This window comes from Taudactylus pleione, unplaced genomic scaffold (genome assembly GCF_031769625.1).
Source record: "Taudactylus pleione unplaced genomic scaffold, aTauple2 ptg002172l, whole genome shotgun sequence".
Taxonomy (NCBI): domain Eukaryota; kingdom Metazoa; phylum Chordata; class Amphibia; order Anura; family Myobatrachidae; genus Taudactylus; species Taudactylus pleione.
In genome coordinates this window covers 275507-291612 of record NW_028286566.1, presented here as the reverse complement: position 1 = coordinate 291612, position 16106 = coordinate 275507, and the positions used below count along the sequence as shown (strand labels likewise).

At 49.7% G+C, this 16106-nt stretch overlaps 1 protein-coding gene across 2 annotated transcripts in view; it reads right to left on the bottom strand.

Moving 5' to 3' along the window:
• Positions 1-16106, bottom strand: part of LOC148433687 (1-phosphatidylinositol 4,5-bisphosphate phosphodiesterase gamma-1-like) — a 167358-nt gene that overhangs the window by 7540 nt on the left and 143712 nt on the right. For both annotated transcript variants that reach the window (XM_088465836.1, XM_088465837.1), the window contains exons 29-31: positions 7994-8155; positions 5732-5820; positions 4583-4767 (exon numbers count right to left, since the gene is read on the bottom strand). In XM_088465836.1, coding sequence (XP_088321962.1) covers positions 4583-4767; positions 5732-5820; positions 7994-8155 — 436 coding nt within the window. The remainder of the gene's footprint in view (positions 1-4582; positions 4768-5731; positions 5821-7993; positions 8156-16106) is intronic.

Sequence of the window (16106 nt, the reverse complement as noted above, 5' to 3'; positions counted from 1 at the left end):
CAGACTAACACACGTATCATTAGGTGTTCCGGCAGCACAGACTAACACACGTATCATTTGGTGTTATCGCAGCACAGACTAACATACGTATCATTCGGTGTTATGGCAGCACAGACTAACACACGTATCATTCGGTGTTACGGCAGCACAGACTAACATACGTATCATTCGGTGTTACGGCAGAACAGACTAACATACGTATCATTTGGTGTTACGGCAGCACAGACCAACACACGTATCATTCGGTGTTACGGCAGCACAGACCAACACACGTATCATTCGGTGTTACGACAGCACAGACTAACACACGTATCATTCGGTGTTACGGCAGGACGGACTAACACACGTATCATTCGGTGTTACGACAGGAGGGACTAACACACGTATCATTCGGTGTTACGGCAGGAGGGACTAACACACGTATCATTCGGTGTTACGGCAGGAGGGACTAACACACGTATCATTCGGTGTTACGGCAGGAGGGACTAACACACGTATCATTCGGTGTTATGGCAGGAGAGACTAACACATGTATCATTCGGTGTTACGGCAGGAGAGACTAACACATAATTCGGTGTTCAACAAGACAGACTAACAAGCATTTAATTTGGCATTATAGCAGGGCAGACTAACACATGAATCAGGCAGTATTACAGCAAGACTGACTAACATATCATATAGGGCTATATTTACTAAAGTGCAGGTTTACAAAGTGTTGATGTTGCCCATAGCAACCAATCAGATTCTAGCTATCATTTTCTAGAAGGTGCTAGATAATTAAGTAGAATCTGATTGGTTGCTATGGGCAAGATCTCCATTTTTGTAAACCCACACTTTAGTAAATATACCCCATAGTGTTACAGCAGGATGGACTAACATGCAAATCATTCAGTGTTCCAGCTGGACGGAATAATACATGTATCAGTCAGTGTTACAGCAGGAAGAACTAACACACATGAATATTCTAGCAGAACGGACTAAAAGAGCGTACACACTAGACGATATGCCCCCTGAGCGATATCGTCTAGTGTGTCCCCGGCAGGTCGTTCATGATATTGAGCAAACCCGCTGAACAATATCATTAACGATATCGTTCAGCGCCGGGCTCTCTCCCCCATTCCCCAACATGCAGCAGCCTGACGACATCGTCAGGTTGGCCTGCATGTTTACTTGATGAACGATAATGACGAACGACCCGCGGGAACGCGCGTCGTCGTTATCGTTCATCGTTTCGATGTTAAAGATGGACGATAAACTGGACGGCTGAAGGATAATTATATCGTTATCGTTCAGTCGTTCACTTTAATCGCCCAGTGTGTACGCACCTTAACACGTATCATTCAGTGCTACAACAGGATGAAATAACACATCATATAGTGTTACAGCAGGATGGTCGAAGATTCGTATCATTCAGTGTTACAGCAGGACTTAAGGGCCCCATACATCAGGTGTCCTTTACCCCGATTTCCCGATTGGACCAGAATCACTGATCCGCCGGTCAGCAGGGCGATTGGCGGCCATTGATGTTCGCTGATCCGCCAGGGAATGGGTGAAATTCTTCATGTTAAAAATCACGATCATATTTTGGTAGTGATCGGCAAATCAAACAAATTTAACATGTTGGATTTCACCGATGCCCCAACCCCTACATCTGGAGATCGGTGACATGGCCCAATAGATCACAGATGTATACATTGCAAAGCAGACTAACACTTGTATCATTAAGCGTTATAGCGGGAGACGCTACAACAAAATTCAATCAAAGCCCTCTGTTGCTGTCGTGCCTTCAGCATAATTGTTATATGCATTTATTTCTCTGTAAGCGCCACCTTGTGGCCAGCCTAATATCAGTTGACACTGATTATCATAGGCCCCCCTAGTAGTAGCTTCCCAATGCACCCTGGATAGATGATAGTGGAGGCCTCTATTTTAAATTTTCACATGGCCACTGAAGGGGTGCTATATATTTCTCCCCTCAGCACTGCATCGATGTTAATAATTCCCACCTAAGTTTGTTACCATTAGATCTGCTGTCAGCCGCAGGACTTAGTTATGTTGTATGATCATATTGTAATCACATTTTATTATGTTTGTATTACAGTTTTACCATCATGTTTCTCCTATTATTACACTAGACCCCATTCTCCAGATCTTCACATCTAGATTGTATTATTGTAAAGTCGGAGCGGTTATGTCGTCTGTCTAATTATATTAGGACCAAAGTGAAGATTATAGTGAGGGCTAAACAGCTACAGATGTAGCCTCGCTCATCGCACCGTGGTATGGATGGCGCAACTATTGTGCCCGCGTCTGGTATGCATGCGCATGCAATAGACTTCAAGGGGGAAAAACCCGCCCGCCGCTCTTAGTGGCGGCCCGGCGAACGCTGCGTGATGTGTATGCCCACAACGCGCCAACAATGTACACAACTAAAACTTATAACACTTTCAGATCAATATGCCGGGTCGCACCCAGAATGAACGCAAGTTCAAGCTCAGCGATCTGGCTGAGACAGACAGGCAGCTTATTCCCAGGTCGGCCACGTCACTGCGCACGAATGAGATCATCTGAAAGTGCCAGCTCTTCCTATGCTGTAAATGGGTCCTGGGTCACATGACACGGGTTACCCCTTTTACACTGCACTGCGACCCAGGTAGATCCCGGATTCAACTCTTGTAACTACCCAGGTTGTTTTTTTTGTGGGCCCTTTCAGACTAAGCAAAATCCCGGGTAGCTGCGCGTTCATGTGCAATAACCCTGGATTTTGCTGCTAGTCTGAAAGGGGTAGGAGTGTGTGCTTTTTAATTTTATTTTCACATACGAGATGAGTTCATTATAAAGGTTACAGAGGCGCAAAACATAAAAAAAGTGGGTATGGCGTAACATTTAGAAATGCGTCTTATCTGGAGTAAACTATCATTTTAGCCCGCATTGCTCAACTGTTACCAGGAGGTGGCGCAATAGAGGAAAACTTCTCACATTTTTCTTCTAATTATTAAATTGAATCTAGGCAAATAGACAAGGGGCCTGATTCACTACGGATCGCAACGGCGATTACGCACGCAGTCGGCCGATTGTTGCGTTCTGAACTAGCCACAGCGATCGGGACTGCAATCGCAGAGACTACGCAGACCCACCGCAGAGTGATTGACAGAAGTGCCGCTTGTAGGTGGTAACAGGGGGTTGGTCGGCAAAGCGCAGGCGTGCCAGTGCGTTTGAACGCCTTTGAATGGGCGTGCATAAATTATCCACTGTGATGCCATACACAGCCACATAGCGTGCGATGAGGTTACTCCATGTTACCGATGGTTTCTCAGTCTTGCTAAACATTACGGATGTGTGTAAGGTAAAGTGGGCGTTCTTATGTAGTGCTGCGATGGCATAGTGATCGCAATGGATTAGCATACTATCGCAGTCAGACTGCGTGCGTAGTAATTCAGGCCCTAGAGCCGCTCGCTGTTTGTATTGGTTATATAAAGGGACGAGGAGTATAAATATTCTCCTACCACTGTTACATCTTCATTTGGTGATCAAAGGACAATAAATAAAATGTGACTGCCTTGGTTGAAGACTCCCATCTTTAAAGTTAGGGTATTTCACATACTGTATGTGGGGGGCAGAGACATGGCCTAGAAAAAAAACCCATTAAGCCACGTATCCACTACACGATAAATTGGACGATTTGATTGAATATCGTTATTGTTCATCGTCCTCAATATCGTCCAGTGGGTATGCGCAATGTCTCTAGCGACATTGAGCCCGGTAATGCAGGGTTCACACTTAACAATATCGTCCATGAAGCATATCGTACGCGGCATTACAATTGCAGAACTATTATTGGTTGATCACCATTTATTTTAGAGTTGGAGGAAGGGGGTGCATACGACCTGAGCTTTTTCCCCTCTTCTAATATTTACTTCAATAGTATTTATTCCTGCTGATAAGAAAAAAACCCTATTGAGTGACTGCCGCAATCAGGCTGAGGATCTGATTGGCCTGTAATGAAGTAATCAATTATTGTCTGCTGCTTTCAGGCTGAGGATCTGATTAGCCATTAATAACAGTTACCAATCCATATCTGCTGCTGTCAGGGTGATGATCTGATTGGTCAGTAGTGAGAATCACCAATCAGTGTCTGCTGCTGTCAGGGTGATGATCTCATTGGTCAGTAGTGAGAATCACCAATCAGTGTCTGCTGCTGTCAGGGTGATGATCTCATTGGTCAGTAGTGAGAATCACCAATCAGTGTCTGCTGCTGTCAGGGTGATGATCTCATTGGTCAGTAGTGAGCATCACCAATCATTGCTGCTGTCAGGGTGATGATCTGCTTGGTCAGTAGTGAGAATCACCAATCATTGTCTGCTGTTGTCAGGGTGATGATCTGATTGGTCAGTAGTGAGCATCACCAATCAGTGTCTGCTGCTGTCAGGGTGATGATCTCATTGGTCAGTAGTGAGCATCACCAATCAGTGTCTGCTGCTGTCATGGTGATGATCTGATTGGTGATTCTCACTACTGACCAATCCATATCTGCTGCTGTCAGGGTGACGATCTGATTGGTGGGGAAATAGATAGGACTCACTTTCTGTTTCGCACTTCGGTGAGCTCCAGCAGTCTTTCCTGCGCTGCCCGGAGCTCGTCGAGACGCTGCTGGTATCGGGAGTCACAGTTATTGGCTCTCTCATAGCTGGACACCTGGTTAGAGAGCTCACTCGCTCGGTCCCGAAGCTGCTGGATGGATGTGTAAAGGTTTTCGTCGTCCTCCTCCTGCATCCAACAAAATAAAGTATAAATGTAAATTGGCGACAATGCCGCGATTAAGTGCTCTCCTATGCCGTAGATACATTAGCCTCTAAATAATGTCATTTAGTAGCACACCTATGGGTCTGTGAATGTAAATGCACAATTTAGGGGCAAATTTGGGCTGAAATCAGCATGATTCTGGGTGCTGTTGTTTGCTTTCCAACACCGTTGCGATGGCACATCGTGGGCATCTATCAGAATTCACCCCTAAATTAATTGATGCCTTAGGGCAGGCCTGGCCAACCTGTGGCTCTCCAGCTGTTGTGAAACTACAAGTCCCAGCATGCCTTGCCACAGTTTTGCTATTAGGGAATACTAAAACTCTGGCAAGGCATGCTGGGACTTGTAGTTTCACAACAGCTGGAGAGCCACAGGTTGGCCAGGCCTGCCTTAGGGTCTCAGGAAATGATAAAATGGCTACAGCTAGCCACTCAGAAGTGTAGACAATGTGTACCCAGCCCAACATCTTCAGCGGCGGGAGCCGGCATCGCCAAGAGCATACACACTTGCCGTTGCGGGCAGCAACGGTGGGGGCCATGCTACATTTCGGCAGCATGGCCCTCTCCAATGACATCCCCCATCGACCCTTTATGTAAGGCCGAAAGAGGATGTCGCTGAAGACGCGTGGGAGCGCGCAGCATCAGCGACATAGCGGGTACACACTAGATGATGTGCACAATATGTTTCTCCGATCCGCCGGATCCAACTCTAGTGCAGTTTTGCACGTCACCTCACTGGTGCACAGGTGTACTCATTACTCACTGACACACTGTAACAGATCCACAGGTGGAGCTAATATCTCACTTGTGATTCTGTGAGGAAACATGGAAAACATGCACTGTTTGGGGTCCTGAGGACCGAGTTTGAGAACCTGTGTGCTAGTGTATACCCAGCATTAGACTTGTGTGCGGTTACTGAGAGACTTTACCTTAGCATTGACAATCTCTATATGTACCAGCAGGGCGGCGAGTTCCAGCTCCTCAGTATAACTGTTGCGTAAGGGTACGGACCGGTAACCTGGGCACAAAACACGAGATAGAGGAATTAATCCAAACATCACTCATTCATCATCAGCTGTAAAGCGTTAGCTGATAGGAGGGAAACTAACTGGAGTAATTATATTTATGCAGGATAAGCGCAGCAGTCCGGGACCAGATACCGCTCTTCACGGACGGAAGCAAATTTATGTAAAGGGTAATCATTAAAAAATAATTGAACATTTCAGTGTTGGGCTTCATAACATTAACAGAACAAGACACATTTATATCCCCTCCCAGGACTTTACACCGGACATCGCAATTACCCCACCAAGAGTTGATCATTCAGCCGCAACGTCAACCCCCATGCAGGTATATTTTACTAATTTTAGGGGTTCCTGTCACCTACACACAGTAACAGCAGCTGTGCTTTGGGTAGGGCTAATACACCGGAGGGAGATGCTCGCAAATTTAGAACCAGGTTGGAACTCGATTGCCCATCCACCAAGATTGTAGTTTGTGGTTTGGACTTTGTGCCGTGCGTTTGCCAGTTGTGCCCAAGGTTCTCTCAGCACTTTTGTGGTTTGCGTTTTTAGAATGTATAAATATTACAACATTTTTTTTTAATGAGCAGCGATCACTCCTGTGTTTCCGGTTCGTCATTTGTGCCGTGCAATTAAAAATAACTAACGTCAATTAAAGCGTGATAGTGTTCATAGCGATTTGCCTGTGTTACCTGGCGTGATCATATGCGAAGTGCCTCACCTACATACTGTATGTACCAGTCCCAACACTGATGTACAGGATCGGACACTGGGCCTGATTCACAGAGGTACGTTCATCCGACGATGAGCGTACATCTCAGATTGAACGGGCCCTGCGATCTCGCCCACAGAACCCCCAAGCGGCAGCATGTCATTCATTTGGGGGGTGGAACGTGGGCATGTCTGGTCACCGGAAACAGGTGTGTCGATCCCTTTTTCAGGGAGGGACGAGGCCAACGTCATTCCTGGCCTCTTACATGGCCAGCTCCCGCGGAACCAGCATTGAATTACCTGAATCCTGACAGCGGCTGTCCGACATGGGTGAAAATCGTCCCAAAGGTAAGTATTCACTAACCTAATTCCCTCCCCTAACCCTCCTTAGTGGTGCCTAACCCTAACCTCCCCCCCAGTGCCTAACCCTCATTCCCCCTCCAACACCCAGGGGGGTGCCTAACCCTAAGTCCCCCCTGGGAGCCCTAAACCTAACCCCCCCCCTAGCGGCTGTCCGCACTCGGTATCACTTCGATCGGGATTCCGGGCGCCAGTCTCCTGGAGTCGGTAAAATGACAGGCGTATAGATTTAGACGCCTGTCATTTAACCCTCGCCGGGATGAAGCAGTCGGGGAGCCGTCTGTCGGGATTAGGTCCGCCGGCTACCCGGCTGCATACTGTTCCTGCAGTCTGACCAAAGAAGCAATCATCACGAACGGGGGCATTTCAAGAGAGGAGGGGGCTTATGCGCAGGCTCCATCCGAGGCCCCCTCCTCTCTCTGTGGCAGTCGGCAGCGCAATGAGCACAGCGTAGCAGCAGTAGACTCTGGGGACTAATCTGTGACCAGAGTCTACAGCTGCCGCACCATTTTCCCAGTGTTTTCCGTACTGCGCATGCGCTAAATGTTGAGAAGATGGCCATGGCGGCCAATTTTCAGGCGTTTTTTCACAGCGCTGACACCTGCGCCGACGTGACACTCCAGAGTGGTAAGTATAATATGGGTGCATAAATACGCCCCTAATCGCGACCATTTGTCATAATGGTTCCAATGGTCATCCCAGCCTGCAACGTTGACACTGGGATTGCTATTGCAGCAAGGACGTGTGTCTGACACCTCTGTGTTTGCATCTGAGATAGACGGACTTACGCAGCTGCTTGTGTGCGGCTCTGCAAATCCGCCCGTCTCTGAATCCGGCGCACTCTCACACCTGTAACTTTCTTACATGGAGCTGAATTTTTTTTTTCAATCAATCACAGAAATGACAAATTTGGAATTATTGTCAATGAGCCGGTTTGAGATATGATACAAATAAACACCCAGATATTATAACTGTACGGCAAAGCGCATGGAGACCTTTTGCAATGGTTTAAACTGGTTTGTCCCCAGTAGTAATCTGGTGAGGAATTAATCTTGCCAAACAACCATGCAAAGCCCCATCACATCACCCATTGCTCACCCGTCTTCAGAGCCGTCACTGGAAACGTGGCCTGCGCCAGGAAGTTGGGGTCACTGAACATGTCCTCCTCGTACACCACGAATCTCAAGAACGCAAATTCTGGATTATTGATGTCAAACACAAACTCCTTCATCGTCCAGATGGGGTTCAATCCGTTATCCGCTGTGCGAGGAAGAGCGGATTAGAATCATTTTGCCACCCTGAAATCCCACTAATTACGAATTGTATACAGCATCATCCTATGTAATAATATACACAGGTTACGCCCACGTCTCAGAGATGTATTCAGATGCTGTTGCCTGGAAAAGTAAAGGCTGCTTTCTACCACCTGGGGGCGCTGCTCCCCCGGCGTTCATCAATGGAATGGTTTTAGTATCAGAAAATCTGTGAGGACGCATTATACAGCCTTTTCTACCTGCTATTATTGTATTGTAATTGTGCAGTCAGACAGCGTTCATTACAAACGCTTTATGCTTTCTCGTGATTGGCAGAGCTGGTCAGACGGGCGATCTGTGAATTCAATGGTGAACGTGGCATAGCCGCAGTAAGTTTTATGGGATGAGATAACTGAGCTTGGTGATTGACAGTCTGCTGCCATTTGGGGGCGGGGAGGGGGCGGCAGAGGCCTCAGTTTTCCAAAACAGGAGAGGCGAGAGGCCAGGATTTCCGTCGGCAGACGGAGATTTCATGGTCTGTTTTCCTCATCTGCGTGACCCAATGGTAACTCACTGAGCCAGCCGAGGATCGTACAGATGATCCTATGCTGCGTCCGCGGATGCGGCTCGGATCGCTAATGCATGCATGAAGCAGGACCCCTCCCGCAGCATTAACATATTAGCAAGGACGGAATTACAAAGCTGCTTGCGTGTGGAATCACCCACTATATCCACGGACATTCACTGAAGTCTTTACTCCTGAGTACATTCTAGTTTCTATATTTAGGGTGTTTTAAAGTTATCGCACAATAAATATTTGATTCAGAAAATAAAAAAAGAGGAAATGCGATTAAAATGCATTAAAATGCGATCTACATTGCCCGTTGCAGCGTGCACTCCTGGAGGATGCGCAGTGCAGACAGGCGTGTGTTCAACTCATTATCGGGGTCTAAGAGGGGAATTCAACATGAAACGTAAACTTCGCTGTTGAAGTTTACGTTTCATATCGGAGCTTTTACCTGGGATAAAGTATCGGGCGCGCGCCCACTTATCCCCGTATTCAATATGAAACGAAAACGGGACCTGGCGAGGTGGGATTTGCGTAAAGTTAAGAAATTTTCCTTAAAAAAATTGTAGGACCCCCCCTAAAGTTGTAAAAACATGGGGGATAACTATGGGTACCCCCGTTTTAGCCTGCAAATGAAAGTCGGGGATTTAAATAGCCGCAGCAGGTGTTTTTTTTTCCCGACATTGAAGAAGTGTTGCGGAAGAGCACTTAGGTTATTTTTTTCGTTTTTTTAAGTGGTCCCATCAAATTTGGGGTACATGAAAAACAAGAGATATGGTAAGAACTTACCTTTGTTATCTCTGTTTCTACGAAGTCCATAGGGTCCACAGGGTTGACCTTGGGGTATAGCTGGATCTGGATCCATGGGCACCACGCAGTTAAAGCTTTAGCTGCTCCCAGGATGCACTTGGGTCCGTCCTCCTCTATACCCCGCCCCCGAGCCACAGCACCTCGGTAAGCAGCCAAGGCCGGAGGAGGAGACTAAACAGAGAGAAGCAAGACTGGAACACACAAGAAACCATACTCACAGAAATGGGAGACGGAAAACCGGTGACCAGCCACACAGCCCATTTGAAGCCAGGTGCGTCAGGGCGGGCGCCCAGTGGACCCTATGGACTTCGTAGAAACAGAGATAACAAAGGTAAGTTCTTACCATATCTCTTGTTTTCTACTTCAGGGTCCATAGGGGGTCCACAGGGTTGGCCTTGGGGATGTCCCAAAGCAGTTCAACTAAGGGCGGGGACGCTCCTGTGCTGAAAGGAGCACCCGGCGCCCAAAGGATGCAGCCTGAGAGGCGAAGGTGTCAAACGCATAGAACCTCAAAAACGTTTGAATTGAAGACCAAGTGGCCGCCTTACACAGCTGAACAGCAGAAGCGCCACGTCTAGCAGCCCAAGAGGGACCCACAGAACGAGTGGAATGAGCCTTAACAGAGGCTGGCACAGGTAAACCCTCCTGTGCATAATCCTCACAAATAACGGAACGAAGCCAACGGGCTAACGTTTATTTGTTGGCAGGCCAACCCCTCTTGTGAAAACCAAAGAGGATAAACAAGGAATCAGACTTCCTAACAGAAGCCGTCCGGTCCACATAGATTCTAAGCGCCCGGACCACATCTAAGGAAGTCTCACCAGCTGAAAGATCAGGGGACTGAAAAGCTGGCACAACAAGTTCCTGATTAATGTGGAACTTCGAGACCACTTTGGGCAAAAACTCAGGACGAGTGCGGAGCACCGCTCTGTCCTGGTGAAAAATCAGGAAAGGAGGGCGACAGGAAAGCGTCTTAAATGTTAGCCACTTGAGCTCCACCGACTCAAGAGGCTCAAACGAAGGACCCTGCAGGACCCGTAGCACCACCGCCAAGTCCCAAGGAGCCACAGGAGGCACAAAGGGAGGCTGGATCCTAAGAACACCTTGGAAAAAGGTGTGAACATCCGGCAGTATTGCAATCCACCGTTAACACCACACGGACAAGGCGGACACATGAACCTTCAGAGATGCAAGGCGTAAGCCGAGGTCCAATCCTGATTGAAGAAATTCCAAGATCCTAGAAAGTCGGAACACCTGAGGATCATAATGTCTGGACTCACACCACTGAAAGTAAGTGTGCCACACCCTGTGATAAATCCGTGCTGAAGCAGGCTTGCGTGCCCTGAGCATGGTACCAATAACCGAACTGGAGAAGCCCCGAGACCTCAAGACGGCTGTCTCAAGAGCCACGCCGTCAAAGACAGCCGACCCAGATCCAGGTAAAAGCAGGGCCCTTGAGACAACAGGTCCTGACGCTGAGGAAGAAGGTACGGCGCGTCGATGGAGAGGCTCCTGAGATCGGAGTACCAAGGACGTCTGGGCCACGACGGAGCCACCAGCACGAGCATGCCGCCGTCCTGCTTGAATTTCCACAGAACCCGAGGAAGTAGGGATATCGGAGGAAACAGATACGCCAGGTGCAATGCACATTTCACCGACAGCGCGTCCACCAGACTTGCGCCTGCGTCTCTTGTCCTTGACCCGTAAACGGGCAACTTGTGATTGTGACGGGAGGCCATCAAGTCCAGCTCCGGCAGTCCCCACCTGTCCACGAGTAGCTGAAACACCTCTGGGTGAAGCGACCATTCCCCGGGATGCACGTCGTGACGGCTGAGGAAGTCCGCTTCCCAATTGAGGACTCCGGGGATGAAGACCGCCGAGATCGCTGGAATGTGACACTCCGCCCAAGTCAGGATGCGAGACACCTCCGACATCGCTGCCCGACTGCGAGTTCCGCCTTGGTGGTTGATATACACCACCGTGGTGGCGTTGTCGGACTGCACCTGTACCGCCCTTCCGTGAAGAGCGGGACCGGACGACTGCAGGGCCCTGTATACTGCCCGCAGTTCCAGGATGTTGATGGGGAGAAGTGCTTCTTCCGCAGACCAACGACCCTGGAGAGACAATGAGCCGGTCACTGCCCCCCAACCCCGGAGACTGGCATCCGTCGTGAGCAGGACCCAGTCTGGGATCCAAAAGGGGCGCCCCTCGACCAGATGAGCTGTCTGAAGCCACCAAGCCAAAGATTGCCGAACCTCCGGAGACAACACCAGCACCTGAGAGCAGATCCGGTGAGGTAACCTGTTCCATTCCGATAGAATCAGCCCCTGCAGGAGCCGGGAATGGAACTGGGCAAATTCCACAATGTCGAATGTCGACACCATGGACCCCAGAACTCTCATAGCCGAATGGACCGACAGGCGGCAACTGCTCAGGCAACTGCGTATCCGCAGCTGTAGGGAGGCGACCTTCTCCGGAGTCAGGAAGATCCTTTGCTGACGCGAATCCAGCAGGGCTCCCAAATGAACCATCTGCTGTGATGGAATCAGGGAGGACTTTTTCCAATTTATCAACCACCCGTGTGCTTGCAGGCAAGCGATCGTCAGGTGGAGATGTTGAAGCAGTACCTCCGGGGAGCTCGCCAGCAACAGGAGGTCGTCCAGATACGGCAGCAGCCGTACATTCTGGTTCCGAAGATGTGCAGCCATGACCGCCATAATCTTCGTGAACACCCTCGGTGCCGTGGAGAGACCAAAGGGTAGCGCCCGGAACTGATAGTGATGTTGAAGGATAGCGAACCTCAGATACTGCTGGTGCGAAGGTGCTATCGGAACATGGAGGTAGGCGTCCTGGATATCCAGGGACACCATGTAATCCCCCGGTTCCATCGCCAGAATGATGGAACGTAACGTTTCCATCCTGAACTTGGGAACTCTGAGGAATTTGTTCAGAGACTTCAAGTTGAGGATAGGGCGATGAGAACCATTGGGTTTCTGCACCAGAAACAGAGACGAATAATGACCTCTGCTTTCAGCAAGGACTCTATAGCCTCCTGAATCTGTAACGCCTTGGTCTTGTCCTGAGAAGGACTCGTGCAGAAAAACTGATGGGGTGGTCTGTACCGAAAAGACAGGGCGTACCCCTGGGAGACCACTTCTCGAACCCAGGCATCCGTGATGGTATTGTGCCAGCACTGGGCAAATAGAAGAAGTTGGCCTCCCACTCTGAGGTCCCCCAGAGGGAGGCCCGTCCCATCAGGCCGCAGGTTTATCTTCCTGCTTGGAAGAAGGGCGCCGAGCACTCCAGGCTTGCTTCTTGGGTTTAGAGGCAGTCTTACTCGCCGACTGTCTCGGGAAGGACTGACCTTTTGCCTTACCCTGAACCCGAAAGGAACGAAAAGCCGAACTCCGAACCTTAGCAGGCAGTGCCGCCGAAGGAAGGAAAGCCGACTTGGATTTTGCCAGGGTATCCACTATTTTGTCCAAGTCCAGACCAAATAGTAATTCCCCATTGAAAGGTAAGGCCTCCAGGCCTTTCTTTGAATCAGAGTCCGCTCTCCAGGACCGCAACCATAAGGATCGGCGGGCAGACACCGCTGCAGCCGATACCCGCGAAGTCAGCAGACTAGCATCTAAAGAGGCTTCCCCAATGTAAGAAGCAGCGTCCCTTATCTGTCCCAACAACGCCCTCTGGACATCAGGAGCGTCGTCCAGGAAGGTATCTTCCAATGCATTGGCCCACCCCTCAATGGCCTTGGCCACCCAGGAGATGGCCATGGACGGTCGGGCCACCGCCCCGGAGAGGGAGTAAATAGACTTTAAGCAAGTCTCAACTTTCCTGTCCGTGGGATCCTTCAGCGAGGATATAGACGGTAATGGTAAGGTAGCGCTCCGAGTTAAACGGGTGACATGGGAATCCACCGCCGGTGGAGTTTCCCATTTTTTACAATGTGCCTCAGGGAAGGGATAATTAGAAGCCAACCGCTTCTGAGGAAGGAATCTCTTACTGGGCGCCTGCCAAGCTACCGCCATATGATCCGTCAACTGATCCGACAGGGGAAACACCGCAGAAGCCACCTTAGTTTTTTTGAAACTAGGATACTTCGACTTAGGAGCCGGTGCCTCATCCTCTATAAGAAGACTGGCTCGCACCGCCCTAACCAGTGCTCGCACATTAATGGACGACTTGGTATCCATTTCCTGGACCGAGGCGTCCGAGTCAGTGTCATCAGGGACCTCCCCATCATCTGATGAACTCTCTGTGTCCGATACCTGAGCCGCCCGCGCCATGAGTGGGCGCTTTGAAACCCGAGAAGGCATGTCAGTCTGCAACATTGACTGAAAAGCCGAGGATGCGGCCGCCAAATTTTGCACGGAGTTGGAGAGCACATCCACCCAGGGTGGAGGAGTCGCCATAGGGGCCTGAAAAAGTACCACAGGCTGCTGCGGCACAGGGGAAGCCTGTATATACATAGGCAACCCCGTATATGGACCCACAGACTGAGACCCAGGAGGACTCCGCAATAACTGCGGGACACCCGGGGAATGGGGGATGGACGGCTGGGTAACGCCCTAGTAGGGAGAGCAGTCGGGACCGACAGACGGTCCGCAATAGACACCAGCACTTGAGAAAACATCGCCCACGGTGGTTCCTGCGTCAGAGAAGGTCTGGATGGGCCAGGAGCCACCTGGCACTGACTACACAGGCCATCCTGTGACAAATCCTCCCTATCCACTCCTGCAGAACAGCGTCCGCAGGAGGCCAACACCGGAGCCACTGAGCGCTCAACCTCCTCGTCTGACATGACAGAATATATTATATATCTGGCAACAGGGCAGAAGTAAACGCACTCACCGGTGTGTTGAACAACAGCCCACAATATGGCACTGTGTCGCACACAACTGTATGTGACGGACCTCACAAATACGTGATTTATATAGGTGAGGTCTGCAGAAACGCCCCTCCCCCACAAACCTGTAGTGCTTGTAGGAGAAGTAAAGGGACAGGTATAAGCTGACAGTAAGTGGAAAATAAGCACAGACAGGCAGCACTAGCAAAAGTCACATACCATGCAGAGAAGATATACTCACTGCACCTTTCCACTACAATCAACCTCCCAGATTCAGTGTCTGGGAGGGCTATAGTGCTACACTGTCCTTAAATCGGGGGAGAGGTACACAGGGGAACCGGTCGGCGTGCTCCCTGAGATCTGCGTTGCCACAGAGAAAATGGCCACCAGAGACCTCAGAGGAGGAGTGGCCGAAGAGTCTGCAGCTCAGCGACGCCAGACTGCATGCTGAAAGGCGTGCTAAGCTGAGGGGAGGAGCCGCTGACAGGGAAGGCTTCCTCCCCTGGCTAGTCTATTAACCCCAGGGCATGCCGGCTTCCCGCTTGCCAATATATCCCTGGTGGTGTAGTGGTCCCACGGGGTATTCCTCCTCAGAGGGGGAGCCCGCCGCCACCGCTAGCAGCCCCCGGTCTGTCCCCTAGGACCGGGGGCAAAGGACTGCATTTGCAGGCAATACCCGCGAGCCGCCGTTAATCGGCGACTCGCGGCTTACCTTATCCCCGGCGACTTCGGCAGCAGTCCAGGGAGGTACCCAGGGTCCGGCTAGTACGGACTCTGGCCCCCCCGCTGCGATCCCCAGTGCAGTACTGGCATCGCGGCGCCAGCGGGGAAGGAGAGCGGCAGCGTGGGCGTCTGCATAGACAGCCCGTCGCTGCCACACTAGAGAGCCTCTGTTTAAAAAATCTAACAGGCTCCTCTTTTTTTTTTAAATAAAAAGCTTTTGGGGGCTGCTCCTGCAGCCCCCCTGCGCAGGTGACCCGACTCCGGCCGGGCTCCAACTCAAACTGAGGTGCTGTGGCTCTGGGGCGGGGTATAGAGGAGGACGGACCCAAGTGCATCCTGGGAGCAGCAAAAAGCTTTAACTGCGTGGTGCCCATGGATCCAGATCCAGCTATACCCCAAGGTCAACCCTGTGGACCCCCTATGGACCCTGAAGTAGAAATGGGTACTAGCATATTTTTATGTCCATAAAGAAAGTTTTAAAAAATTCTGCAACTATGCACCTGCCGCTAATAGCCTGTTCTAGAATACACCTGCCGCATACTTGCAGAATAGCCCTGAACCTATTTCCCTATTGTTAAAGAATTTTTTCCCATTTTTTTTTTTCACCCCAATTTTGAAAATAATTTTTTGTGGTGTCCCTATTTTTTTTTAAAACTTTTTTTGACACAGTTATCTTTTAAATGTCATTCCCAGGGGTGCAGGCTTAAAAAAAAATAGCCTAAATAGCCTATTTTTTTTAAGCCTGCACCCCTAAACCCCAATTCTGCACTTTTTTTCGACACCTATTCAGTGGTGAAAAGTTATCCCCGTTTTTTTTCAAAGACTTTTCGAACCTGCGAAAAGTCTTTGAAATTGAATACAGTGTAAAAGCAAAACCTGCGATAATGATGTCATAGGTGTGAAAACATCGCAAAAACAATGTTTTCGCTCCCATATTGAATTCCCCTATATGTGTATACTGTATATTCTCTGTTACAATGAATACGGTCCTAGGCCAAGAAGTATAGT